Source organism: Callospermophilus lateralis, chromosome 9, assembly GCF_048772815.1.
Source record: "Callospermophilus lateralis isolate mCalLat2 chromosome 9, mCalLat2.hap1, whole genome shotgun sequence".
Taxonomy (NCBI): Eukaryota; Metazoa; Chordata; class Mammalia; order Rodentia; family Sciuridae; genus Callospermophilus; species Callospermophilus lateralis.
Genome location: NC_135313.1, coordinates 4783145 through 4810956, shown reverse-complemented (window position 1 = coordinate 4810956; position 27812 = coordinate 4783145). Strand labels below are relative to the sequence as shown.

Genomic DNA, 27812 nt, shown 5'->3' with positions numbered 1-27812 from the left:
CCGCGGAGGACGCAGCGGCGGCGGCCGGAGGGCGGCGAGCGCGCGGGCGGGGCGCAGGCGGGGCGCGGGCGGGGGCGGGGCCGACGTGGGCCGGGGCCCTGCGTGCCGGGGAGGGGGCTGGCCGGGCAGGCGGCGGGCGGTGCTCGGAGCGGGCTCCGCGGCTTGCACGGCGCCTGCGGCTTGGTCCGGCTCGGCGGGCGGCGCACGGCGGGCTCGACGCTGGGGCCCCGGCGCGCCCGGCAGCGCAGCACGCAGCGCACGGACCCACGCCGCGGCCGGGCGCCCGGAGCGGCGCGGCCACTTCCCGGGGCCGGCCCTCGGCCCCGGCGCTCGGAGCGCGGCGGCTGCCTGGGCTTTAATGGCTGCTCGGCGGGGCAGCGTCTAGGAGTGGAAGCGGCTGCGGCGCAGGAAGGCGCCCGATCGAGCCTCCTCCGGGGCTGGCCGCGCCTGACGCGGCGCGCTCCATGGGGGCGCGCTCCCCCCGGACGGCCCGCTGACCGGGACGCGGGGGCCCGCTCGCTCGCCGGCTGCGCGTCCCGGCCATGAACTGAGCCTACGGGCCGACCCGGCGCCTGCTCTGCTTGCGCCTTTCTTCTCGCGCCTCCTCCGCCCGCCGCCAGCGGGCCGGGCTCCCCCGGGGCTGCGGCGCCCGGGGCTCGGCGGCCCGCGGGCCCCGGGGAGCGGGGCGGCGGCGGCGGGGGGCGCGCGGCTCCGGGCGCGGCGCCTGCACCATGAACTACCAGCAGCAGCTGGCCAACTCGGCTGCCATCCGGGCCGAGATCCAGCGCTTCGAATCGGTCCACCCGAACATCTATTCCATCTACGAGCTTCTGGAGCGCGTGGAGGAGCCGGTGCTGCAGAACCAGATCCGGGAGCACGTCATCGCTATCGAAGGTGAGGGCCGGGCCCACCGGGGCTTCTGGAAAGCGCGGGGTAGCGGGCGCCCCCGGCTCGCCGGGGGTGTGCGCGCGCGTGTGTGCGTGCGTGTGTACACTCGCGCGGGGCCAAGGCACGCGGCTGCCCCACCGAGGGAGCACTGCGGTGCTTCTTGCCCTGCAAGGCCGGGTGCGCCGTGAGCCTGCCAGGGAAGATGGATCATCAGCGTTAATTTGATAATGGACAATAGAGTCTCTCCTGTGAGAAAGTGGCTCGGTGCCCCGCGTCCTGGGCCGCCAGAGTGTCCCGACTCAGCCAGACGCCTGGGGGCAACTGGAGGGGTTGGCGCCACCCGACCAGTGATAGGTTACCGGGCCAGGCCTGAGAGTCCAGGAGGACGTTGAAGATATGATGCTGGCCCGGCTATCTTGTTGAGGTGCTGTGGTGCTCCCACGGCCCCGTGTCTGCACATTTTGGGATTTCTGGGAAGGAAGGCCGTCAAACTTAGCCCGTGCAGAAATCCAGACCAGGCAGCAGCCTGTCCACGTGCAGGTCCACCTCACCTGCCCTGTGTAAATGTTGGCTTCCCTAGTGTGTTTTATATCACAAGTCCTGGATCAAATCAGAAGAGCCCTATAGGAGGCCAGGTTACTGAGGCTCTCACTTTGACACTTCTGGCACTGGGAGGGGGGAAATAAGTGGAGGATGCTGTAGACTGTAAGCCAGTGGAGAGGGAAGGGGCTGGATAGAACACTCTCAGCTTCCGCTGCCTGTCAGGCAGGGCAGTAGTCCTTGCAAGTGAGGTGGCAGCAGGAAGCAGTCTGCCTTTTCTGGGTTTGTGTTCCCTCTGAACTGCCAGTGGCTCTCATTTCTCTGCTACTGGGCTTCTGGATTGTTTTCTTGCTTTGTTCCTTTGGTCCTGCCAAGACTCACCTGGGGGAGCAGGTGCCATATAGGTAACCGTGGGGCTATGTCTCAGCCACAGTCCATCAGTGGTCTGTCCTCTCTCATTGTTGTTGGTCACTGATAGTAAAAGGCTTACAGGGTGCCCTGTCAGTGCTGCAGAGTGTCCTGCCCAGAGGCTGTAAGACCTCTGTTGTAGAACATGGGGAGCTTCCTGCCGGTAGGAGTGTGTTGGGAAGCAGGTGCGACCATTACCCAATTCCCTGCCTTTTGGGAGTGAGAAGCCGTGGCCCTCAGGAGGAGCATTCTGAACTGCTAACCCCAGAGTGTTATGGTTTGGAACTTTGTTAGGTGGAGAAGGTGGATTTTGTGTGGCTGATCCTCTTGGCATTTGGCAGCCTCAAAAACTTGAACCCCATCCAATGGCTGGCTGACTGTATCTGTAGGAGACTGGATGATTTCACAGAAGGGTCCTAGCAGGCTCCAGCCTTAGGAGGCCTGCTTCTCAGAGCACCTTTTGTCCCTGAGTGCCCCTGGCTGCCCTGTTGGCAACTTAAGGTGCTTCTAGACTCTTAAAGAGGCAGGACCCCTGTGTGTCTCTAGGCTTGTGGCAGGAGATCCTGGTACCCGCACCCATCTGGTGGATTGAGAGATGTTACAGATGGGTTCCTCCAGAACTTGAGGTCTGGGTGTGTTTGGGTAGCCGTGGAAGGTGCATGGTGCTTATTTCAGGTGCATCTTCTTTACCTTCTGGATGCGTTTGCAGAAGTTTGCTGAAGCACATGGAAAGCTGGGGTGAGGCATTGAGTGCACCTGGCTGCAGTGAGCAGGAAGGGCTCCAGCTGAGCATGACTCACCCCCTTTCAGTCCTTCTCCTTTTCCCATTTCTGAAGCCGCACTTTGGGTTCTCAGCACTTCCAGTGCAGCAGTTGGACTTTCTAGCGAGAGGATGCGGTTGCAGTTTTCTTTTCTCTTCCTGTCTCCTTCTGTTTTTCCTACTATGTGATTCTGAAATGATGTTTTTTTGATAGCTTGTTGCCTACCTGTACAATAGGAGATTTAGATTCCTTCTTGGCTGGAAATATTGTCAATTAATAAGGCTCACAATTAATGGGTAGATTCTGTTTGGGGCTTTGATAATGCTGTTATTTTTCTGTTAGAGGTAGGACTGTCCATATTGTGCCATGGCTGTAGTTAATTTAGTGAGGTTAAGAAGCAGTCAGGTATGCCTCAGATCTTATCAACAGTGGTGCCACTGTTCATTTGTATAGAACTTAGCACAAATGCGCTGGCATTTGTGATCTCACTGTTGGTGCCAACCCTGAGAGAGAGGATGGCCAGGTTTTGTAAAGGAGCGTGGAGGTTCTGGGAGGAGTGATGACCCTTGATTGACAGAGGCAGTTCTAAGTCTGGTGTGAACCAAGGGATCATTTGGGGCCTAGGGCTCTTTGAGGACCTCTCCCTGCCCTTTCTGATTTAATCTAGGCTTGTTGGTTATAGTGAGATGTTCTCTCTTTCAATTTTAGGATGTGGGAGGGACTTAAGCGTATACTTCGTTGCTGTTTTGGAAGTGGAAAGGGTTGCTTAATTGTGGCAGGACAGCATTTTTGGGTGAGAAGAGAGCTAGGTAGATACAGTTATGTGTAGCTGTGTGCACTGACAGAGTCAGGGCATGCTGCAGGGGATTCAGAGGCACACACCTGGAGGAACCGAAACTGAGTGGGTACGCAGAGCACCACAGTGACTGCAGTGGACCCCAGCCCTGGAGACATACCACATTAGCCCCTGCCTGTAGGTGGACCTTGAGGTTTTATGGTACAGCAGCAAAGTGTAAATCTTTTTGAGTTTTAAAGTATAACCATTTCCAACCAGGAAAGTATATGCATACCATAGCAAACGATTTAAAAATCACTTGTCCTGCAAAAGGGAAAACTTTTAATTTTAAAGGAGATCCAGTTAGTCTTTTTTCTTGTCTAAATGTACACAATTGGGTTCTATATATAAAGTTTTTTTTTTTTTTTTTTTTTTACTGGGGATTGAACCAGGGGTGCTGTACCACTGAGCTACATCCCAGCCCCTTTCTGTAGTTTTTATTTTGAGACAGGGTCTGGCTATGGCCTTGGACTTTCGGCCCTTCTGCCTTAGCCTCCGGAGTAGCTGGGATTGCAGACATGTGCCACTTGACCCCAGTTGTACAAAGCTTTTTGATTACCATAACATGAGCCCTTTTTGAAGTTCTGAAAAACACTTGAAGATATAATTCCTCTTGTTGGTCAGCATTTGGCTTTGCTCTAATTTATTTAAAAATTTCCAGCTTTCTGGTGTCTTCAGGAATTTTTGTGGTGGGCCTGAGGCATGCTTTCCTGTGAAAGGGAATACTTTGGCTAATGCATGTATCAAAGACAGTTGAAATGGGTCTGATTGGAAAACCTAACTATGGACTGAATTTAATACATTTTAGCAGAAAGAGCTCACCAAGATTCCCAAGTAAAAATAGGTCAGTAATCCTGTTTGTAGGTGTGGAATACATAGGCTTTTGACCTCTTTCTTGTTTTAAAACATTAATCTGTCAGAAGAGAAGTGTTTTCTTTAATCCTTATTTCCTACCTTGAAAATCTATATCCCACAAGCTTCTAGAGTTGAAGGCCACGTTGCTGATCATTTTCACATTTAGCTGATCAGATTTTGGGGTGTCCCATGGGGACACGTGGCATGCAGCTGTCATCTCCTGAGCCTTTCCTGCCACCATGCCTAGAAGTATGCCTGGGACCCGCCTGGCCTTAAGTTTGAGCCACTTGTCTAGGTCTCCCTGTCTGAGGTGGGTGGATGGGGTTGGGGAGATGAGTCAAGTGCCTTTCTTGTTAAGTAAAGTTTGATGCTGTTTTAAGCCTCTGTTGGCAGTTGCATGTTGGAGCAGGTGACAGCCAGTGGCTCATCCAGCCAGGGCCCTATACTTCCCAGGTTCCCGGATGCTGCTGGGAAACTCGGCTGTGCTCTGAAGTTGAGGGCCTGGCTGACAGCATTGCCTCTACCCTTCCTGCGTGGCCCGTCAGCAACACCCATGCACCCGCCTGGCCTGGCCCAGCCTGTGGCAGGAGAACTGTCTTGAAGAGCATCTCACAGGGGTCAGGGCTTTGTAGTAGTGCCTGAGCCCCAGCCTTCAGGGGACCTGGGACGATAGGGGCAGGGGGTCCACCGAAGCCTGTGGTACAGTGTGTCATTGAGCATCTGTACCCTGCAGAGTGCTGCGTGTTTGACTTGCATCTTGAGCCCTTCCTTGGCCACCCTGGAACTTCCGTGCTGGTGTCTGGTGTCTGCTGAGCTGGGAATGGAGCGCCTGCTGTTCATAGTTCCCACAGCTGTCTGTGCATACCATCCCAAGCTTGTGCGGCCTTGACCCTTGATGAAGGGTTTGAGAACGCCCCAAATAACCACAAGGATCATGTTCCCTGAAAGTCGCTTGTTGCAGCAAGGTTTTTTGTAAGAGTTTGTTTTTATATAGAAATTTATTTGGTTGGTTGTCACAGGTGTTATGTTTAGGGAAACACATTTCTTCTTCCTGCCATGGAGAGTGTTGTTTTTCTTTGTCATTATCTGCCAAGTTGCTAGTATTTCAAGTTGAATCAGAGGTTGCAGGTTGCACCTCTTTCATAAAAATAATGCTCCGTTGGCTGTTAGTTGCTTCTGGGGGAACCTTGCGGCTTGCCCACAACTGTGCTCTCTGATGTCCTGAGTAACCTAGGTGTCCCTTGGGAGTTCAACTTCATGCTCTTAGATGTGGCACAGGGACATGTTCTGAGATACTTCTTTCCTGCCGCACATCCTACTAGGCCCTGTCTGTGTCACCCATAGTTGGCTTCACCTCATTAGAGTTGAGGTCCTCTTGCTTTGTGTCCCCAGTCCTCTTTGGCTCACCTCCTTACCATCCAGCTTGTAGGACTGGGAGCTTTGTTAGTGCAGAAGTCAGGTCTTGCTCATTTTTCTGTCCTCACTGGTTGAGTTGACAGTGTGGGGCTCTTGAGCAATATGCAGGGGTGTTCCTTGACTGGCTAGTGTTTTCTTTGAAAAGTGGGTCCTTTTGCTCCTTGGTGGCGTAAGCAGTGTCTGTCCTCCTACAGAAGTGAGGGCATTTTGAAACCCGTCCTCAGAGCACAGAAGTTAGGGCTGGTGCCTTTTGGATTTGCTCAATTGGCTTGGAAGTGAAATGTCATGTGGCATTTGGGGTGACAATGAAATTTTCTTTAGCGTAGGTAGGGGAAGGAAAAGATCTGCTTGTTAAATGTTGGTAACTTTTTCAGATCAATAGTCTACAAAAGTTTGATGTTGCTTTATGCTGGATGGAGAGGATTTCAGACAGAATCAGTGTCACCGAGAGGGACAATCAAAGGACAGCCTGCATCGCTGAACATAATGCAGCACTCACAGCCCCCGAACAACAGTGGTCTCAGATGTGGATGCGAGGGAGGGCTCGGGAGCTCGTGAATAGGGATAGCAGGCACCCCCCTCTCCCCTGAGTCTCTGGCTCTGTAGGTCTGGAGTGGGGCCTGATGTGTGGCCCCATGCTGTGGTGTGGGGCTGGCTTTGTGAAGCCTTGCTGTGGAGGGGAGGCTGCCCCCGCTGGCTGGGCACCTTCCCTGGGCCGGCACTCACTCACGTTCAGGGCGAGGGTTCTCTGGCAGCCTTCCCTGCAGTTACCATGAAGACCCCAGGGCTCAGGGAGTTCCCTGTGTCACTGAGGTTAGAGGTAGTGGATGGAGGAGGGATTTACGGTTTCAGGTCCGACTTCGAAGTGCTGACAGAAGAGAAGGCAAGTTCCTTGGGAGGTGCTGAGTTCCTGGGCCGTGGTCAGCTGGAGCTCAGACCTGTGCCAGACCCTCCAGGGGAGGTGGAACCAGCCGTCTTCCTGTGCCCCCCCCCCCCCCCCCCCCCCCCCGCAGTGGTTCAGTGGGTTTTCCTTCCTGTCTTTTGGGAGTGTTGCTTTTTGCTGTAATCCTCTGCATATTTAGATGCAGTCCTTCCATATTCAGTTATTATGATAATCTGGTGGATGATACATTTTGCTACTGCAGTTTCCAAGTGGCAAGAGCCTTCTGTAAGAGGGGAGCCGTGTGTTATCAGCAGTCAGAGGGGCTGAGGAGGCGCCTGTGGGAGGTGATGGGGGTGGCTTCAGCAGCCCAGGAACCTTTAGAGCAAAACCTGTGGCCTTGTTGCCCGGGTTCTGTTTGTGTCCAAGCCAGACTTTTGCTTTGTTGTGACTACTCCCTTGTTTGTGAGCTCCCTTTCCCGATACCCTGCAGGTGTTTATAGTTTGTGAGTCTCAGTGTGGCTTTTTTTTTTTTTCCAGCTACTGCTTTGGTTTTGTCTCATGTTTCTCAACAGTGGAACAGACCTGTGCCCCTTCCCTGTTCCCTTCCTAGTGCTCCAGAATCTTTGTGTCCTTAGCTTAAGTGATTGAGTCTGGCAAAGCCGGATGAGGCTTAGTTATTTTTAAAATCCAGGGTTTGGGGTTCTGATCTGTGCTTAGCTACATAATTCCTTCCCTTTGTTAAGTACCTTTCTCTAAGAAACAAAGTGCACTCTACAGATGTTAATCTCTAATCTTTGCAGCATCTGTTATTTTTGTCTGGGCAAGTCTTTGTGTGCGCCATAGGAGCCCTGGCCTTCCGGTGCCTCCGAGGGCCTGGGAGGGAGTTTTGGTTTCCATTCTGCACCGTGGACAGCCCGTGGGCACGTGCCTTGCCTGCTAGGCAGAGGTGCCCCATGTGGGGCAAGCCAGCATTGTGTTTCGGGTCTGATCCCTTCATCTTCCAGTGCTCTGTGCTTACAACTGACCGATGCCAGAGGGGGTTTCTTGGTCACGTCTGCAGCGGGGAGGGAAAGAGAAAGAGAAGTACCACGTGGTGCAGAAGAGGTTGTTAATGGATCCTTTGAATAACCAGCCAAATAGCTTGTTTGTGTGCAAGGTCGGGACATTTTCCATAGAGAGCAGACTAAATATAGGCCTAAGGGTGGGGACCAGGCAGAGGGGCTGTCATCCCTGTGGTATTGTTTTTTCCCTTGGTGATCAGCACTCCACCAGTCCCGAACAGGTGGCCACCCTGAGCTCTCTGGGAACAGATTGGTGTTTTTGTTTAACCAGGGGCTCATTTGCAAATTTCACACTTCTCCCGCTGTTTGATGGGGCTTGTCTTTTTTGGGCTGCAGTGTTGGAGTATTTGTACAGTGTTTCCACACAAGCAACTGTCTCATCCCTAAAACGGCTCATGCCGGCTGGTTGTCATTAGCATCCTGGTTAGAAGCTGCTGCTTTTCTCTCTTCTCTTCTCTTCTCTTCTCTTCTCTTCTCTTCTCTTCTCTTCTCTTCTCTTCTTCTCTCTCTCTCTCTCTCTCTCTCTCTCTCTCTCTCTCTCTCTCTCTCTTAGAGGATGGGAAACAGTTTTCATGGTTCTGGGAGAAGAATTCCAAATAATTACCGGCCATGTTCACAAACGATTTATGTTTGGTCTTAGAAATGTCAACATTCAACAGCCGCTAGCAAATAGAACTGTGTTGATTTCCAGCGTGGGACGCTGGCCTTAACTGTCACTGCATTCTCAGATAATAGACATAAAGGGAGAGCAGCCCTTTAGGAGAATTTAGTTTTAATGCATTGGGTTTGGTTTTACTTAATATTTTCATTCTTATGGTGTTGAAACTTGGAAGAAATTTTTTTTAAATGAATACTTGGAACAAATAACAACACCTACTTTAGCCTTTTAAAATATTTTTTTGGTTGTAGGTGGAGCAATACCTTTATTTTATTAGTTCTTATTTTTATGTGTTGCTGGGGATTGAACCCAGTGCCTCATGCATGCTAGGCAAGCACTCTATCACTGAGCCACAACCCCGGCCCCACCTACTTTAGTTTTGTGAGTGTTTTTCCTTTTTCCTTTAAGTTGGTGTTGGGGATGGAACCCAGAGCTGGGTTCCATCCTCCCCTGGGCTGGGCAAGAGCTCTGCCACTGAGCTGGGGGCAGGGGGGCTATGGTCTCTGTGTTGATGGCCTTCAGCTTGATTTGGTATTATCAGTAACCACTTGGTAGGCTTTATAATGAAAGGGAAGCTGGTTGGGAAACAGCCCCAGCCCTGGACTTTGCTGCCGTTGGGGGAGAAGTGGTGTGTTCACCAGGGAGGATGCTGTCAGCAGCCTCTGCCCACCTGGCATTGCTGAGCCTGTCTGCTACCATCTGATGCTGGTCTTAGCACTGATGAGTGGGCCCTCGAAGGACCCTGTGTCATTTGGAGTTTGGGTTGGGGCTGGTGGGATTGAGACCACTTTCCCTCATTTTGGAGAGCCCTTTCCTTTCCGGTAGTTCAGAGAGGCCCAGGGAAAGAGGAAGTTTCTGCACAGCATCCAGATCAGGAGACAGATGTGGGTGGCCCAGGTGAAGCTCAGTCGAGGGTTGGGAGTGAGAAGTTGGACAGTCACCTTCTTCGTGGGTCTGGAAACCCATGGGTGGTTTCCTAGTTTGGACTGTTACAACCAGTGCCTGGCACACTCCGGGATGTGTCACTTGGTGCCTACGTCCTCATTTCTGTCAGGTCCAGGTTGGGCAGCAGCTGCCCAGTCTGGCTCCTCTCTCTCCCCCAGCTGGACCTGCTGCTCAGGATGCCACCGGTGGCCCCAGGTCATGGTGTGACTCCTGCCTCAGGCTTCCACCCTTCAGTCCTTGGCCCATGAACAAAGCTCTGGGCCTGTCTTAGGTCCTGAACTTTAGGGTCATTCCTGACTCCTTCCTCCCTGTTAGACGGATGACCAGCTCTGTGAATGACGCTGTGTGGGACCCTCCTCAGGAGGTCCTGGCTTTAGATTGTGTCCGGCTCCTTGGCTGTGCCCAGCCCTTCCAAGGCATGATCAGCTTGTCCTCTGCTGAAAGGCGACTCGCTGTGCAGCAGGCCCAGCTCTTTGTGGTCTTAACAGCCACACATTAGCAAGTCCAGTTTGTGTTGTTTGTACAATTACAAGGAAGACACAAAAGGAGAGAAGGACAGCGTTGCCAGCTCTGATTCTCCAAGTGGTTTTCTTTGTTTGCGCTGTGTCTTGGGACCTGCCCATCCCCGCTTCAGGCCAGTGCTGATGGAGGCCGACCCTGGAAGCCCTGGCAGACCCTGGATCAGGGCTCTGCGTGTCCCTGGGTATTTCTCCAGTGGCTTGGCAAAGACAAATATTGATTTTGAGGGACGGTGGTGGGCGGGCCACGCTTGTGCCCACTTGGTTTGGTGTGGGAAGTGGCTAATGTGAGGATCGTAGGCAGGTTCGCCGTGGCCCTGCGGTGGGTGGAGCGCCACCTCTCGTTGGTGGGGCAGGCAGGTAGGGCAGTAGCCCTTCTCTCAGGACCCTCACTGCTGGCCCAGGAGGTGGCAGCAACAAGAGCTGAGCCAGCACATGGGCAGTGCAGGGCAGTCTTGGGGTGGGGCTAGCCAGAGGGGGCGGGGTCAGGAGGCCTCAGGAGGGAGCAGGTGAGGATGGGCTTCTGGGAGAGCGGGAGCACCCAGAGCCGGATCCCTTCTCCTGAGGAGGGTTGGCCAGGGCTGTGGGGAGGGCCTCGAGAACTTCCAAGGACAGGCTGCCAGCCAGTACTGTCACTGGGCAGTGGCACTGTGGACGACCTCCCCCCGCCAAACCCGCAGAGGGGCCTGCGGCCATGCTCACTGCGGCCGAGCAGGACAGGAATGGCGGGGGCTGCGAGGTGGTGGAGAGTGGCAGTGGAGTTCAGCACCAGAAACCGTTCGGGCTTTTATGAGAATGGAGGGAGAGCAGGCAGCGGGTGGCAGGCGGGCACGTCTGGGGCAGAACTGCAGCTTCCTCCCCTCTGTGGTGCGGCTCGATAGTTGGTCTCTGGTGAGTGTGACTAGTTTGGATCCATCTCTAGGGACTGACTGAGTCAGCCGGGGTAAGGGGACTTACACGATGGAGATTCTCCGTGCAGACCCTGGATGGAGATGGCCCCTGAGGTCCTGCTTATAGGGCCAGGTGGTCTCCTGGCCAAGTGTGCAGAACATGTGCCGCATGGTGCTTGACTCACATGTCCTATCCACGTGCATACGGGTATTTTTTCACATCATGGCTTTATAGAATTGTAGAACCAGGCGTTTGGACCATAGAGGCCCTTTGCCAGGAAAGACAGGGCAGGTACTTTCTTCTGGCTGGTGTGTAGTGGGCGAGGACAGTGGACGGTGGGCAGTGGAGAGAGCAAGCGCTCCAGGAGGAAGCCCTGTCGAGCTCAGAAGGTGGGAAGCTGTGGCATTGTGGGGCCAGCACCATGCCCTGGCCCACTGTAGGGGGCTTGGCAACTTGGCAAGGCAGGCCTGCAGCCCTCGCCCGTCAAGGGCAGCTGCTCACAGAGGTTTCACTCTGACCTTACTGGCCATTTTATGCTGGAGAATAAACAGTGTTTCTCTTTGCTGATGGTCTAGATCTAGAGGGTTCCCCAACGGTGAGGGTCCCTGGGTGCCACTGGCATGGGGACGCCCAGCTGGAAAAAAGCTGTATGTGAGCTGGGCTCAGCCTGGGGCCACAGCTGCCCTGTTTCTCCTGAAACCCGTGTGGGATTGGGGCTGGGACCTGGAGCCCAGCTGTTTCTCCGGGACCTGAATCTCCTTCTGCCGGAACGCAGGCTGCAGGGACAGAGTCAGCTTTTTAGGTCTGTGGGTTGCCTGGCTGGAGAGAGCCCTGGGTGGAGCACACCTGCTCACCTGGGAAGCTCGGGCACCCCCTCCACGCGCTGTAGGACATTGGGTACTCCGTGCTGTTGGGGTTGGGGGCTGTTCTGAGTTTGCGCTCCAGAGCCGGGGCGGGCCTCACCCACCCGCAGACTTTTTCCAGCCCCTCCTGGTCTGCCCAGGGGAGGCATGCCCACTCACATAGGCTTGAGATCCCGTGGTCAAATGGTGTCCCACTGAAGGAGACTGATTTCAGACACACAGAAGAGTGTGCAGAGTGAGCCGTGCGCCTGCCACCTTGAGCCTGCTTGCCACGTCATGTCCCTCTCTGCCCACCCAGAGGGTCGTTTGGTGAGTGCCGGCTGTAGAGTGCCACCTGGTTCTGCCTTGACGTTGGAAGGGTTCTCGAGCCAGGGCACCCGAGGGCTGTTCATCACGTCCCAGGAGTGGGTGAGGCAGGCTGCTCCCCAGGTGTGGACGGAGCGAGAGGCCTCACTCTTCGGGGACTCGGCTTAACTGGCACCGTGAAGGACGGCTTTGGTCACCTCAGCCTTGATACAGTTTGCAGGGGAACCCAAGGAGATGCCTGGCTTGATTTTCTTGGCCCAGGTGTGCGTGTTTGGGAGGGCAGCCTCTCACTTGGGCCTTGGTGGTTTTGCCGCGGGGTGGGCCCAAAGCCTGTGCCCTAGGTCGTTGTGTTAGGAACGGTGGAGGTTCTGCTGTGGAAGGAGGTGTTTTCTTGGTGGTCTGTGACTACTGGAAGCAGAATGAACTCCTGTCCCTTCACACCCTAGGTGGTTCAGTTTGGCTTCTAGGTGACAGAAGGAGCAGGCTGGGGGGGCTCTCAGACAGGCTCCTGCCCTACCATATGCCCCACCATAGACCCTTGGGGGAAAACTGCTTGTCCCTCTGGGCTGCAATTTCAGAGGGTGCACTTACTTTGGTCTTAGGGGTCCTTTTGGCTATGAACTGACTGCTAAAGCCCCATCCCTTACTCCTTAGTTCCTGAACTTGGGCCCTGGTATGGTTAAGGGAGGCCCTGTAGTCCTGGTATTTTTTAAGCTGTTTTGCCTTGAATCCTCTTCCCCTAGAAACATAGTGGAATTCCACTCAACAGGGTAATGTCTAGAAAGGAGGGAGGCAGGTTGTGTGTGCGTGTGATGTGCAGGGCCTGTAGCTAGTGTGGTACTTCTGTGTCTCAGGTACCATGCATGCACAGAAGGTCTCGCTGGGATGCCTCGGCATGTGCGCTGGGTCTGTAGGAACCTCTCCAGGATGGTCGCAGACATGGCCAGGATGCCTAGCCTCAGACTTCGCTAGGTGGCCCCTGTGGCCCGGTAAGGATGTGTGTGCTTATCATTGTAATGAGCTCCTGTGAGTCCTGCAAGTGGAGCCAGGGACCTGCATGAGTGCATGTGCAGGGCTTGTGTGATCACCTCCTAATCTCTTCTCTGGTCATGAACTTTACAGGATCAGCCTCTAAAATTGGGGCTGACCTCTGTCTCTGCATTGCTAATTACAGTGTTAATGGGGAGCCTAATGAGATTCCAGTCCCTACTTCCCAGACTTGGGGTGGTGCGAGAGCTGGTGCTGGCCTCACAGCTGGCTAGGAGTCCCCATCTCACCCCAGGGCTCCCGTTCTGCTGAGGATGGTTGTGCCCTCCTGGGGAACTGACTGGCCGTGCTGACTGCACCGACTGCTCCAGGTCTCTGTACATCACAGTGCACTTCCTGGGGACCTCAAGCAGTGTACCCAGACTGTGTGTCCAGGTGGGGATGTTTGGACGTGAAGCTGTTTAAGCTCAAGGTCCTGCTGTGGTGTGGACCCCATGTTTCCCTGACTGAGGCTGAGTGTGAGTCTCTAGCCAGGGTGCAGCTGTTAATTTGCATTGTGTCCCTTCAGAGTCCAACATGGCTTTTAACTGAGGGGCATCTTTGCAAGCTGCACTTTAGCTGTCGCCTCTTTAATCACAACAGGGGTTCAGGCTCTGCACAGTGGGTGCCTCAAGGGTCCCCTCTCCTACATGCTCCTCTTGCTTTCTCATGGTCCCCTTTCTAGTGGAAAAGCTTAGTTGCTGAGCCGGCACCTCATGCTGCTGGTGGAGTTGTAGAGGAGGCTCCAGCCTCACTCCCGCACCATGTGGGAGGAGTGACAGACGACTTGGGTGCCGGTACCATCGGATGATTTCAGCAACAGTTCTCCCTCTCCCGGAATGACAGGGCCTCTCCTCCTCCCCAGGCGGGAGCTTTGTGGCCCCCGCCTAGCAGCCTCCCTGTTCAGTCCCATTTCCTCTCCCCAACCCTGGGAGCTGACGCACGCTGTGCTGCGCTGTGCTGCGTAGATCTGCTGCAAAGCTCTTTCCTCCAAGGGCAGAGCATATCTGTCCTGCCTGTGTGCTCCCAGAGCCCGCTGGGGCAGCCCCAGCAGGTGCCCATGGGTGGTACAGGGATAAAGGCTGTTCAGACCGCCTTGGCTGGGATTTGGCCTTCAGGAATCAGAGGGCAGCGTCCTCCATCCTGCGGCACCTCACATGGGTGCAGCAACAGCCATGCCTGGGAGTTCAGTAGGAGGACACCCTGCAGAGCCCAGAGCCAGTCACAGTGAACTGTCCCAGAGCTGAGAGTTCAGAAGATCCATCTTCCTCAGCCACCATCACTCTGGCCCATTTCCCATTAGACACAGGAGCTGGGCTGTTAAAGCTTGGGTTACAGTGTGTGTGTATATATATATATATATATATTTAAATATCATTTAAGCCACCATGACTTGGATATTGTCTTTTAAGGGAGCTTTCTGGACACAGACCCAGGAATTTTCATTAGATACCTGAGTGCTGGCAAGAGTCTCCCTGGGTTTGAGAACAGGACGTCACGAGCGTTCCTGGTTCAGAGCCTCGGAAGCTGTGCCTGCCTGCATGGGTGCCGAGGCTCCGGCCACTGGGCCCATGTCGTGTTCCTCAGCCCGGTTCCTGCTCCTCGCTCCTCTACATACAGGCACAGTCGTGAGGAGGAACGAGGCTGGGTGGCAGCGAGAACGAGGGACAGCGCACACCTCAGAGACCCCAGTCTGTTGGCTGGGTGTCTGCTCTTCTTGCCATCCTCCGCCGTGCCTCGGTCTCTGACTGCACTCAAGCCGTTCCAACTCCACTCTGGGCCTGGGGGGAGCTGGGACCACCAGGGAGATTCTGCCTCTCTGAAGCCTGTGGACTGATGATAGCTGTCATGCAGGACAGACCCTTCCTGAAGACATGGGCCCTGTTCCTGGGGGATGGTTTTGCAGCCATGAATGGCCATCTTTCTAGGTGAGCTGCGGTACTGCAACGCTCTGGTAGGAGACACTGCCCTGCACCTGTCCTGCCATCCACAGGCAGACAGTTACCAAGTGGTCCTGTGGCCCAGCGCTGGACCTGGGCTGTGCCCGCCCTCGCCAGAGGTTCCATTCAGAATTCTGCATTCTTGTGTAGGAAGAGAGCTCGAGTCAGGGGAGGCCTGCAGTGGAGGGCTGGCAGGGTGTAGGGGACTGGCCCCATGGGCAGCAAGAACGGTTTGGTAAACGACACCCTTGCCTGCAGGCGTCTCCAACAGCTGCTCCTGCTCCGGATTCCAGAAATTTCTATTAGAGGCTTCCTGAGCCTCCCTTCTCTTTCCATCCCTTCCCTTTGCTTCTTAGACCCATGGTGACCATCTATTGAGTGCTGTCTCCAGGACCCTGTGTCAAGGATGGACACACTTCATCCTGGTCACCCCAGGACAGAGGTGGTGGAAGCCCCATTCTGCAGGTCAGCAGCCAGCAGCCCAGGGAGGTAAAGCCTGGCCCCGGTCACCCCATTCCTGAAGCAGCAGAGGAAGGATCTCAACTTAGCACTGGCCCAGCCACCCACAATTTTGACGATTTAGAAAAGCAAACGGGAGCCCCGTCCGCTCAGCCCGAGTCTGCGGGAGGACTTGGGAATTCGCTGCTGTCTGCAGCGTTCCTGCAGGTTTTGATCTGTGATTTGGAACGCGCGTGCACACACTGTCTTCACTTGTGAGGTTTTAAAGGAACGAGCAGCTTCTTGTTCACTTTTCTTACTCTGTTGCTGAGGTGTGGTGGCAGCTGGGATGCTGAGGGACGGTTCTGATGGCAGGAGGCAGCACAGTGGCAGCCTGGCTCCCTGCGATGGCAGGTTCCACAGTCTGGGAGGAGGGGGATTTCCAAACAGCCTGCCTCTGAAAATTCACCCGGATTCAGAAAAAACTGCAGCACCTTTAATCCTAGTCGGTAGAAAATACCTTCTTGAATCTAAGCCACGTGGATTCTGTGACATGTCGATACTAAAGATGCTAGCAAGCAGTTAACTTTATATGTGTATAAACAGAGGTTGTGTTTCCTCTCAGCTATAATTAGCATAAAAGAAAGAAATCTATGCCCTGAAATCAAAATGATGTGCCTGACGTCACACAAAGGAAGGTGGCAGAGTTGGAAGTGGCCGGATGCAGAGGGTCCTGATGGTCTTGTCCACGCAGGACTCCCCGGAAGGTGGCGTGAACATGGCTGATACCAGCTGCTGGCTGATACCATCAGAGTGTGTAGATTCTGCAGCTGCGATGCTGTTTCTGCACTTACCTAGTTTTCCCCATGACTTTAGTGGTGTGATTTGTGTCAGGTAAACTGTGATTATCGAAAGCTCACAGTTTGATGAGCCTTGACAGATATACGTACCATGAAACCACACTCACAGTACAGGGTGTGCCCATCACCCCTGCCTCTTCAGGTTCCTTGTAGCCACCCTCCTCCTGCTCTGTCTGTTTGCACGTATCTGCTTTCTGTCATTGTGGATCAGTTCCCATTTTGCAAAATTAAATAAAAGTGAGATCATGCATTACAGGACCACTTCTGTCTGGCTTCACTCACTGAGCAAGCAGAAGCTAGATCCATCCAACAGCTATTACCGAGTGATGCTCCTTAGTGTGGGTTCCTTCATGCTCTTGGTGCCATCATGGCTGCTGCTAAACTGTGAGGCTGACCTCAAACTTGCAATCCTCCTGCCTCACCTCCCAGGTAGCTGGGATTACAGGCATGTGCCCGACTTTCTTTGTTTACTTTAAGAAAACTGCTGAATGGATTTCTTGAACACTGGTTGAGGTTTACACCCTCACCAGCAGTGGACTGGAGTCTCTGCTTTGGTTTAGGTTCAGCAGGTTCCTAGCAATGACTGGTGACCACCGAGGTGCTGGGAGAGGATTATTAGCTGGTGAGTCTCATGGGCCGAGAGGTGTCTTGTACTGCTGCGTGGGTGAGGCCAAGGAGGGCCGGAGGCAGCATGGAAAAGCCATGAAGACAGTGCCTGCTTCCGAGGTCAGAAAGCCCTAGGGAGAGCCTCTCTGTGTGACTCAGTTTCCCTGCCTGCAGGGGGAGTGTTTGGCCAAGAGCTGTTTTCAGCTGAGGGTGTGGGGTGGTAAAGCCATGCCCCCACCTCACAGAGGACATCTGGCAACCTTTGGAGATACTTTTGTTTTGTCACAGCTCTGGAGGGGGGTTGCCCCTGGTGTGTGGTGGGCAGAGGCCAGGGCCATCCTGCAGTGCCCAGGACAGCCTAGCCTCACCACCTTTGCAGGCCTGGAATCTGTCTGCTCTCGCGGCCTCTGTGCTGCAGCACCCAGCCCTGTGCCCACCACGGCTCACTCTCTTTTGCTTCAGGGAGGTGCTGGCGTTTTCTAGGAGGCAGGTGCCCTGAGCGCTTAGAGGAACTGAGCCCCTTCTTCCCCAGGTCCCCTCCAGGTGCATGGGAGGGCCGCCAGGGAGGCGTGAGCTACCAGGACTCCTGGTCCCCTGCATTTTCTAGAAAACCTTCTCTGTGGGATGCAGCCCCCTCTCCTGCCTCCTCCAGTTGTCCCAGTAGGCACAGTCCACCGGCTGCTCAGGGCTGACACCTGGCACCAGTGAGTGAGGACAGTTCTTAACAAACTTGTGATTTTCAGCCTTGGCTGAGCTGTGCATCCCTCGCTCCATCCCTGGCCAGGAGATACCCTCCTGGGAACTTGCATATATAGATCTTTTCAACTATTCACATTTTCTGGGCAGTTCTCTTACAGGGTGGGGAGAAAACCTGTGTAATTTCCCAAATTGTGGCTTCTGGTCCTCTGAGCTGTTCCCAGAAGTGCCTGTGATGGGGTTTGTGTGTGGGAATGGCGGCTGGGGTCCCGGCTGCATCAGTGGTCACTTCTTGGATGACGCTGCGTTGGCCGAGTGCTGCAGAGCTGACTGCACCCTGTTGAGTTGGACTTTGTTTTCACTCTGGAGAATAACTTGAGCTGGGAAACACTGGTTTTGTTTACATAAGAGCAAGAAAATAACCTGTGCGCCTCCTCCCTGATTCCCACCTCCCTTCCTCAGTAAGACTCTCCATGGTGTGTGCAGCTGCTGGCCAACTGTGCCTTCCTGGTTCTCCTTCCTGCCAGCTCCTGCCCAGCGGCCCCTTTGTGCCTTGTGAGCGGGTGACCTTTGCACCAGCTGGAGAACCTGCCTTTGCCTTCCTCTCCAGGAAATTGAGACACATGACTGTAAGGATCAGTCTTGTGAGCTTGGGTGTTAACCAGCGGGTCTTTGTGAGAGCCAGGGCTCCTGCCCGGCTGGGCCCTTCTGCCCACGTGGAGGTGAGTTCCTGTGGGCAGCGCTTGCAAGATGGTCTGGTCATTCCTTAGGTCGTTTCATGTCAGTCCTGGTCACTTTTCAGACAGTCTAGTTTGCAGTTTTGTTTGTCCCATTGCTGACTTTTTAGTTCAAATGTGGCTTTTCTAGCTCGCTTTTGATATAAGATCATCCCAAAGGTGTGAGACCAGGAAATGAAAAACTGGATCATGGTTCATTTTCTTACCTCTCCACCGTGGGGCTCGGGGGGCTGCTCTGAGTGCTGTGTGCTGGCGTGCAGGTCGGGGGCCCTCTTCTGTTCATGGCAGTGTGCGGCGGACCACCACGTCTCTGGGGTCTCCGAGTGCAGGTGTTATGGCATGAAGAGGAGCGAGTGAACTGGGTCCTGGAACAAGTGACTCCTGGATGCACGTCTTCTCGGGGGACAGCCGACCACAGCCTCGCGCCTGACGGGCTGAGAAGCCCTGATCCTCAGGTGCTGTCAGGTGATGCCTGGAGTTTGGATCCTCCTTTGGCTTTAAAAACCAGAGGCCCAAGGACATCTGTACCGCACTCACCCTCCTTGCACGTGGTGGGCTTTCCCGACATGGCGGTTTTGTGGCTTTCGTGTTTTAGCTTGCTGACCCCAGGACCTTGTGAGATGGGTCACGGCAGCCCTCCTGGTTGTGTGTTTCACAAGCTTGTGTTTATGTTTGTGACTAAGCACAGGTGAGTCAGCCAGCCCCACGTGGTGTGTGCAGTGTGGCTGCACAGACGGATGCCTTCTCCTTGGAGGTGGTGCCGCCAGCTTGCTTTACCCATAAATAGATCCCAGAGTAGAAATCTGGCCAGGCCTTGCCCTGCCCAGGCCTGTGCACAGCTCACCAGGGCTTTCAGAATGAAGTTGACATTCTTCGGCCTCACCCTTTTCAGGATAAGTGAAGGGAAATGGGGTTGCTGGGCCCGGCACCTAGGGCTTCGCGATGGCCTGCCTGCGCTCCAGCCCGGTCTTGCCTGCTGCCTGCAGGCGCTGTCACTGCAGATGGTGCTGGCACCACCTGTTCTGGTCCCTGGCTGGCTCCTGATGTGTCTTGGGCTCAGCTCTGAGCTCTGTGAGGGGCTCTGGGTCATCTGGGCCCTGCCTCTTGGTGGGCCTGACAGTCCCCTCCTCAGCCCTGCTCCGGAGCTGCTACTTCTCCAAGGTCGTGCAAATAGCTCCTGATGGTGGCTCCGGAGCTGGGCCTCCTTCCGCTTGTGGACTTTGGTCTCAGTGGGCACACGTGTCTTCGTACATGGCTCGGGTGGCCAGGGACTGTGGCTCCCAGGACCAGGTGTGTTGAGCGCTCCACGGACCTCGACTGCAGGAGGGAGGAGGAGGGCAGCCCTGGCCTCAGGGTCTTCTTCCTGTGAACAAGTCGGCGTGTAGCAGCAGGAGCATGCTGGATGCTCCGTTCAGATGTTCAGGGACTCACATTTTCCAGGAAGAGGCCACAGCCATGATGACCAATTGGTGAGGCCCTGTACTCAGGCCATTGAGGTTATGTGGCTGCTATTTGGGGAGTCTTTGGAAGCTACCACTAGATTTTAGGACACTAGGAGGAAAAAAAGGGTTCTTAAATTCAGATAATCTTTGTCATCAGCACGTGGTCCTTGACTTTTAAAGCTGTCAGAATTTGTTTACTCTTCCAGCTGGGGGCTGTTTGTGTGCATGGATGGGCTCACTAGAATCTCCTTCTGGGTGACTCAAGCAGACGTGGAATTGATCAGAAGGATGTGGGTGGGGCTTTGAATAGGAGAGGCCCTGGGACGGACTGAACCCTGGGACCAAGGGGACTCAGGCCCAAGTTCCTGTGTCTTTATGGCACCCTTTGGCTTTCCTGGATAATGTCCCATTGGCTTGGACTCTGCTGCTGCCTGCCTGGAGAGGGCAGGTGGCCTTGATTGACAGCTAGAGCAGGAAAGCAGCAGAGAGGAGCAGTGTGGGCCCCCCATGGTGGGGAAGGCTCATGGCCATCCTGTGGACAGGGGGGCTTTCATTATGAGAGGGGGCATCATTTTGTGCATCTGCCCAGGTTCAGTGTTTTCTTGTGTTTCTGCACAAAGACATCTGGTTGTTCTTGAGCCAGACATTTTGCAGTATTTAAAAGAGAGTGTGTGTATGTGTCGGGGGGAGAGGGTGATGTGTGCTTTGGTGACTTTTATTTATTTTTAATATTTATTTTTTAGTTGTAGTTGGACACAATATCTTTATTTTATTTTTATGTGGTGCTGAGGATCAAACCCAGTGCCTCACGCATGGTAGGTGAGTGCTGTATCACTGAGCCACAACCCCAGCCCGACTTTTATACACACACACATTTTATTTATGTATATATACATATATATATTTATACACACATATACATGTGTGTGTGTGTATTTTTTTTTTTGTTTTTTTGTTTAGTTGTCAATGGACCTTTATTTTACTTATTTACATGCGGTGCTGAGAATCAAACCTAGTGCCTCCCATCCACTCTACCACTGAGCCGCAGCCCCAGCCCCTGCATTGGTGACTTTTGACATATTGTGCCAGTATATGCAAACTAATAAGACCCTTCAAACATTTGGAATTAGTCCCTGTGAATATTCAGGATGAGAATGAAGTGCACCAAAAGCCGGGAAGATGCAGGAGGGTGGTGGTGGCTCTGGGGTCCTAATGGAAATGGGGTGCGTTTTCTTTCTTTTCTCATGGCCCTGGGAATTGAACCCAGGGATGCTCTGCCACTAAGCTATGTCCCAGCCCTATGTATGTATTTATTTGAGATGTGGTCTTGTTAAGTTGAACAGGCTGGCCTTGAACTTGGAATCCTCCTGCCTTAGCCTGCCGAGGAGGTGGGATCCCAGGTGTGCACCACTGCCCAGGTGTGAGATGGTTCTCCCAGTGGGTGTGGCTATGTGACAGGAAGGACTTAGAAGGTCTGCTGGAAGTAGGGGGCTTTGCTGGGCCGAGTGTGCGTCCCTCAGTGCCCGCTCAGGTGGTGGCAGGTGAGAGCTGCCTCTGCCCAGGTGTGGGTGCTTGCTTCCGCCCTGGACTTTGCATGTGGCCCTGGTGTGCTGCCTCCCATGGCTCCACCTCGGCACTCTCCCTTTTCGTCCCAGGCATTTTGGTCACAGCCTGTTCTCCCATCCCTCTGGTATGTGGCGCCCCTTTCCCGTGAATGCTTGGCAGTAATAAATGCCCAGTAAATGTTTGGATCGAGTGCCTTTCCTGAGTGTCCTACCGCACTTTCTGACAGATGTGTGGACTGACGAAGGGATGCTGCCCTGTCCCTGCTCTAGGACCCGGGAGCTTTGACCTGAAGTCCCTGGTGGTGGGTGTGTGCTTCCTTGCGTAGCTGCTGGTTGGGGCCCTAGTGTCACCTCTCACAGTGGAATGAAGCTTCTTCTTGGCCACGTTCCTTTGGAGAAGTGGCTCAGTGCTGAGCCTCAGTTTCCAACTACCTGGATTCAGAGGAAGTGAATTCTCTTAGATGGGCACTGTGTCCCAGTCAGGCCTGGGGTGTGGCAGCTGACTTCCCTGCATCTCAGGCCCTGAGGGCTGAGCCTGTGTTACTTCTTGACTTGTGCCCCTGGCCTCACATCCCACGTGGAGTTAAGGGGACAGGTGTTTAGCAAGCGGGCAGATGTGTGGACGTGGATTCATTTGGCTCCCTTACGTGGCCTCAGATCTTCTGGAAGTTGGGGGGCGGCTGCCTGCTGTCAGGGAGCTTGTGGGCTCCTCCATCAGCCACCCACTGCAGTGGAACTGAACTTTCCTAATTCGGTTACCCCAAGGTCAGCCATGGACAGGGCAGGTAGCAGCGTTCTCATCCTGCAGGGTAGAGGGAGCCACGTGAAGACTGGCCAGGGAGGCTGGGGGGCGTTGGTGGAGCTGGTGTCCACGCGAGTCTCTTGGGCGGCTGTAGCAGCCTGCCGGCCGCACACGACGGCTCAGACCACAGGACGTATTTCTCACAGTTCTGGAGGCCACAAGTCCCTGACCAAGAGGCAGCAGGCTTGGCTTTTCCAGGGCCTCTCTCCTTGGTCTGAGGATGGCACCTTCTTACCAGGTGGCTTTTTCCTGGTGTGAATCCTGGACTCTCCCGAGGACACCAGTTACATTGGATCAGGCCCCACCCTGTGACCTCATTTATCCTTAAGGCCTCCTTGACGGCCCTGTCTGGGATGACAGTCTCCATCAGTGTCGGGACTGCAGTGTGGGGTCTGGAGGGAGCTGCTTTGGGTCTGTAACGGTGCCCCCCCGCCCCCCGTCTGAGGTCTGAGGTCTGAGGTTTCCCCTGTAGCAGCATCACCGGTTTGGCTATGACTCAGATGGAGGCTTCCACCCTGGGGCTGTGTCATGGGGCTGGTAGGGGTATGGGGCGGGGTGCTGCCATTGACTTCCACAGTGGACCAGACCAGATAACGGTGATTTCTCCCCCTGAGTGGAACTATTTTCTCTCTTGATTGTACCATATCCTTACATTTATTTATTCATGATATCTTTATTTTGTGATCTCTAAATTTTATATCTTACACTTTTACTTTAATTGAGGTTGCAGAGATTGAATTTTTCCCGGGGAAAAGTAATAGTTGTGAGGTTACCATTTTATAAAAAATTTAAAAGAATGTGTGTTTAGATGTTTTAAAAAGATCAAATGGAATATGAAAACAACGTGAAATCTGGTTGAAGAATGGAGGCTCTTGTCCCAGGGCTTCCCTTGGCCCCTCACTTGGTTATTGCCCCAGTTCACAGAAGAGGAAGTGGAAGTTCAGCCTGGCTGGACTGTGGGAGGCACAGAGGGAGGACCCGGCCACCAGCTGGCCTGCATGCTGTTGGAGGAGGAGGACAGGGACCGTCTCCCTTTGCCTGAGGTGACTCTTCTGCTGCCTTCCTTTCACTTGGTTCATTTCACTGTGAAACTCGGGTATTTAATCCACGTGAATCCGTGTGAGTGCTTACGCCGCTCGGTGGATTGATGGAATAGGATCAAGAGTCTTAGAACCCAGCTCTGGGAATCCCTGTGACTGGCTCCTCTTTCACCCCCTGATGGTGATCTCTGAAGACTTTAAAAGTTTTTAGATAAAGACTTAAGAAAGTGACAGAAATAATATTGTCTATCCACCAAATCCACCCCCACCCACCCCCCGCAAATTACACCTCGCAAGAGCTTATATGGGTCTGTGCCTCTGCCCCACCCTGGCCTTGGCTTTGGGGAATTGAGCCTGCATGGCAGTTGCAGGTCAGCTTGTGTCAGCTGTCCCCACAGTCAGCCACAGATGTGGCGCTGAGCTCTGCGACGGCTCTGCAGCTGTGCTTTCTGCTGTGTGCAAAGAGCAAGAGGAGGCTTGAGGTTTCCCGGAAGATGGCCTCCACCTTCACACGGACCAAGAAGCAAGTGCACCATCAACCTTTGCAGTCCTCAGTCACCTTTGCTGGCAGTGAACCTGCACCTCCACCCCAGGAGAAAGCTGCCCTTTGGGTGTGCTTCCTGAGTGCCCGCCAGTGTGTGCCTTGCCCACTGGCCCTACACAGTTCTGGACAGGAAAGTCGACAGAGCCATCTTGACACATTTGAATCTGGTACTGTTAATGACATCAATTTGTGGGTTATGTGACAAGGATCATGTTAATTAGCTTATTAATTGTTTTAATCCTCACAGCAGTTCAGAGACACTGTTCCTGATTTATAGGTGTCAGAATCTGAGACAAAGAGTGTTGAGTGATGATTCATTCCTTGCCCCTCTGGGGGGGTCCAGTGATGAGCAGGGAAGCTGTGGAGTTGGTGTGGAGGTCTGTACTCAGGTGTGCACATGGGTAGTGTGTAGTACGGTAACTGGAGGCAGAGGAAACATGACGCTTGCATTTTTTTGAGCTAATTATTTTCTAAAACTCGGCAAAAACCTTAGCACTCAAGTGTATGGAGCAGCTGATGGGCTCCCGAGCATCCCAGCCAGCCTTAGCTGTGCTCAGCCCGTGGCCATGTTTGTGTCCTCTGTGCCCTGCACCTTCAGTATTATTTTAGAAGTGAATCTTGGACACTCCATCCATAAATATTTCAGTCTTTTTGTAAAGAAAATGTTAAAACAGGGACACACGACCATGCTGCCGTTGTCACAGGTGAACAAGTCAGCAGTTCCCAGGCCACCACACGCAGTCAAGTCCTGCTTGCCACTTTCCTCATGGACATGGGGACTGTTTCTCTTGAGCTTGTGTTGCCGTCAGGATCGGGTGATGTCTGCATGTTGCAGTGGGCCGTCCTTCCCCCGACCCTGGCTTGCAGGTACACAGCCAGCTCCTTTCCCGCCGTGCTGCTCTCAGAGCCGGCTGGCTCTGGGCCCTGCTCCTGCAGGCTGGGGTTGTTTCTGGACTGTCTCCCTGTGCAGCTGGTCTGCAGGGCCCTCTTCATCTTTTCCCCAAGCGGTTCCCATGGTGGTTATGGAGGGGTGTGTGCGTAGTTCCAGCTCTGTTGGTTTGGCTTGGTTTTCTCCTTGCTCTTTGGGAAGAACAGACCTTGCATTTGTCCCTGTAGAGGTGGCACCTGCTGGCGATGGGTTGCCGGTTAAGGTAGTCAGGTGGCAGAATGGCTGTCCTTAAATTGTTCATGGTTTGTTAAGATGAAGACTTCTGTAAACAGTACCTGTCAGGGCACACGGGGAAGGCAAGGTAACTCCCTTTATTTGCTAATTTAAAAAATAACCAGTTTTGGCTTAATGGAATCCCACTGAAGGCGACTAATTTTGTGCCATCGTGAGCTGATGGAATCAAGCATATTCCGTGCATCTCTGTGAGGCTACCGTCCTCACGGCTGCTTGGATGGTCCCATCTTCACTGGTGAAGGCCCCTCAAGAAGGCTCCAGTGTTATTTATTTATTTTGTTTTGTGGTGCTGGGGATTGAACTCAGGGCCTTGTGCATGCAAGGCAAGCACTCTACCAACTGAGCTACACCCCCACCCAGCCCTTCCAGTGTTGTTTTGAGTGACATTGGGAGTGTCTTTGCTTCTGATGGTCCAGCTGATGTGGCTCACTGGCCTCTGTCTCTAGAAAGAGGTCAGGGTGTTCAAGGGCAGGAATGCCAGTGCTCCCTTGCGTTGGCCTTCCCCACAGGAAGGTCTCCGAACAGTAATGCCTGCAGAGCCGCCAGCAGAATGATAAATGGGACAGTTGAAATTTTTTTTTTTTTTTTTTTACATTTTCATTTTCTTTTCATCCTTGGGACACACCTCACTTTGGGGCTATCACCTGCTTCCTGTGTTTGAGCTAACTTGGAAATGGTCTTCTCTAAGGTCATGCTACCCCTCAGGTTCATTTCTTAGTTTATTTTCAGTTTTGAGGACTGTTTTAAAAATAGTTATATAAATAGGAAAAATACTTATATGAATCAGTGTCACATCATCAAAACAAATCCTAAGAATTCTGACTTTGATTTTTTCTTTCTTTTTCTTCTGCTACTGGGAATTGAATCGAGGTACGCTATACCACTGAGCTATGTATATCCCCAGCCTTTTTTATTTTTGATTTTGAGACAGGGTCTTAAGTTGCCTAGGTTGGCCTTGAACTTGCTATCTTCCTGCCTCAGCATCCTGAGTAGCTGGGATTATAGGTGTGTACCACCATGCTCAGCCTGACTTCAATTCTTAAAGATGAATTCAAGCTGGGCGTGGTGGTGCACACCTGTAATCCCCAGCTACTAGGGAGACTGAGGTAGCAGGATCACAAGTTCAAGGCCATCTTGACAACTTAGTTAGAGTTTATCTCAAAATAAAAAGAAATAGGGCTGGGGCTGTAACTCAGTGGGAAAAGCCCCCCAGAGTTCATTATTTTAAAAAAAAGATGAATTTGTCACCTTTCCATTTTAATTTTCTCCTCTAATAACTAAATTAGTGCGTGTACATGTGCAGGGTGCGTTAAGAGTTAAGCCCAGGGCCTTGTGCATGCTAAGCACATGCTCTACCACAAAGCTACACCTCCAGCCAAAAATTAAATATTAAAAAAAGTATTATTTATACTTTCTAAATATAAGCAAATAGGAATATGTGGCGTGTGGTGTGCCCTCAAGGTGGGGGCGTGTAAACACACCTCCTTAGGCAGGTGCAGGTGCCTTCTGTACTTCAGACCACATTCTGGGGACTGCTCATTCTGCGGCCTCCAGAACTGGCCTCCTGTGAGGCTCCTTCCAGCTGAGTAGCCAGGCTCCTGCTCAAGGGCATTGGGATCTACCTTTTCTTTCCTATTTAAAAAATGCTGTAGAGTATGCATTTATCTTTCTTATTTCTTGATTTTTCTTAGCGGTATTTGAAGGCCCTGGGTGTAATCAGGGTGCACCATCTCTTCAGTTCCTCGAGGTAGGCAAGGCCCTGAGGTGTCCTGGAGGGAGCTTAGGGTCTGCATGGGGACAGGCAGCTTGTACTGGCTGCTGGCAGGGGCTAGAGATGGGGCTGTGAAGGTCAGGCTGGAGGCTTGGTGAAAGGGCGGTTCTCTTAAGTGGCCTCACCGAGGCAGGCCCAGTGGCTTTGGGGGCAGACATCGACTGGGCATGGTTGATGGGCACAGGGCATGGTGCAGGGCTGAGGAGTGGGGTTGGAGTCCAGCCGCCTGGGCTGTGTGTGATGTGCCCAGCTGCGCGTCCTTGCCCTGGCCAGCGTAGCCTCTGAGCTCACAGAGCCGTTCTGCCTGTGGCCCATTGCACTGTGGTTGCGAGGGCAGGAGCAGTCCAGGACAGCTGGGGAGGCAGGGAAGGCCGGGTTTCAAGGGGGGAGGGAAGTGTGAGCCAGAGGGGTGCTTGGTGGGTCTGGCCCTGGAGGGAGGGAGGGAGGCTGCAGAGATGGGGGGTGGCAGTGCAGTGAGCCGTGGGGGCTTGAGGAGTGTCTGTCTGTCCCCAGCTGTGTGGGAGTGTGACGGTGGCAGAATGGGAAGCAGGCGTGCGCAGGGGAGATGAAGCCTCAGTGTTTGTGCCTTAGCCCGTGTGCTCTGCAGAGCTGGGCTGAGGGTACAGCCTGGCTGGAAGGTGAGGTTCATGGGCATATCTGTTAAGTGCTGCTGGAGAGGTGGGTCTTGTACCCCTGGGCAGTTGGCAGGGGGAAGAGGGTGGGCATCGTTTCGAGTTTGGCAGTTGGCATGGAGGATGTGACGTGGGCCTGTTTGTCCGGGTGGGCTGCTGTAGGAGATGCACACAGCCTTTGCTCTGGAGCCTGGACGACCAAGATCAGGGCCGGGAGATTCAGTTCCTGGGAAGGGTCTTTTCCTGGTTGTGGATGGCCTCCTTCTGTGTTCTCACATGGAGGGCAGGGAGCGGGGGCACTGTCCTTTACACGGGACACAGTCCCTGTGACCTTGTCTGAATCTCCTCCCCTCCCAGAGGCCCTGCCTAGCATTGTTGCCCCGGGGGTTAGGGCTTCACCGCGTGGACTGGGGGGACACAGCTTCCAGTCCGTGGCAGGCTGAGCACCTGGTGACTGATGTTTTTTGCCTGTGTCTCAGTCGGTGCTCCGAAGGCACCTCTTCTTTGCTGTGTCAGTCCTGTTTAGTGCGGTGCTGGGACATGGGGACAAGGTGATGGTCAGGGTGTTTCAGGAGAGGATTGCTTTTCCAAACAGCAGGGTTTGCCAGTGCCCACTGTTGTTGATGGATGGCATCGTGCCGAGGTTAGTCCTTGGCACAAGTTCCCATGCCCACTGCTGGGGCAGCTGTCCCGTGAGCTCCC

The 27812-nt window shown here is 53.7% G+C and overlaps 1 protein-coding gene across 3 annotated transcripts in view; it reads left to right on the top strand.

Moving 5' to 3' along the window:
- The first annotated feature begins 678 nt into the window (after window positions 1-678).
- The window catches only part of Agap1 (ArfGAP with GTPase domain, ankyrin repeat and PH domain 1), a 492018-nt gene continuing 464884 nt past the window's right edge, over window positions 679-27812 (top strand). For all 3 annotated transcript variants that reach the window (XM_076866821.2, XM_076866820.2, XM_076866822.2), the window contains exon 1: window positions 679-894. In XM_076866821.2, coding sequence (XP_076722936.1) covers window positions 732-894 — 163 coding nt within the window. In that variant the 5' untranslated portion in view covers window positions 679-731. The remainder of the gene's footprint in view (window positions 895-27812) is intronic.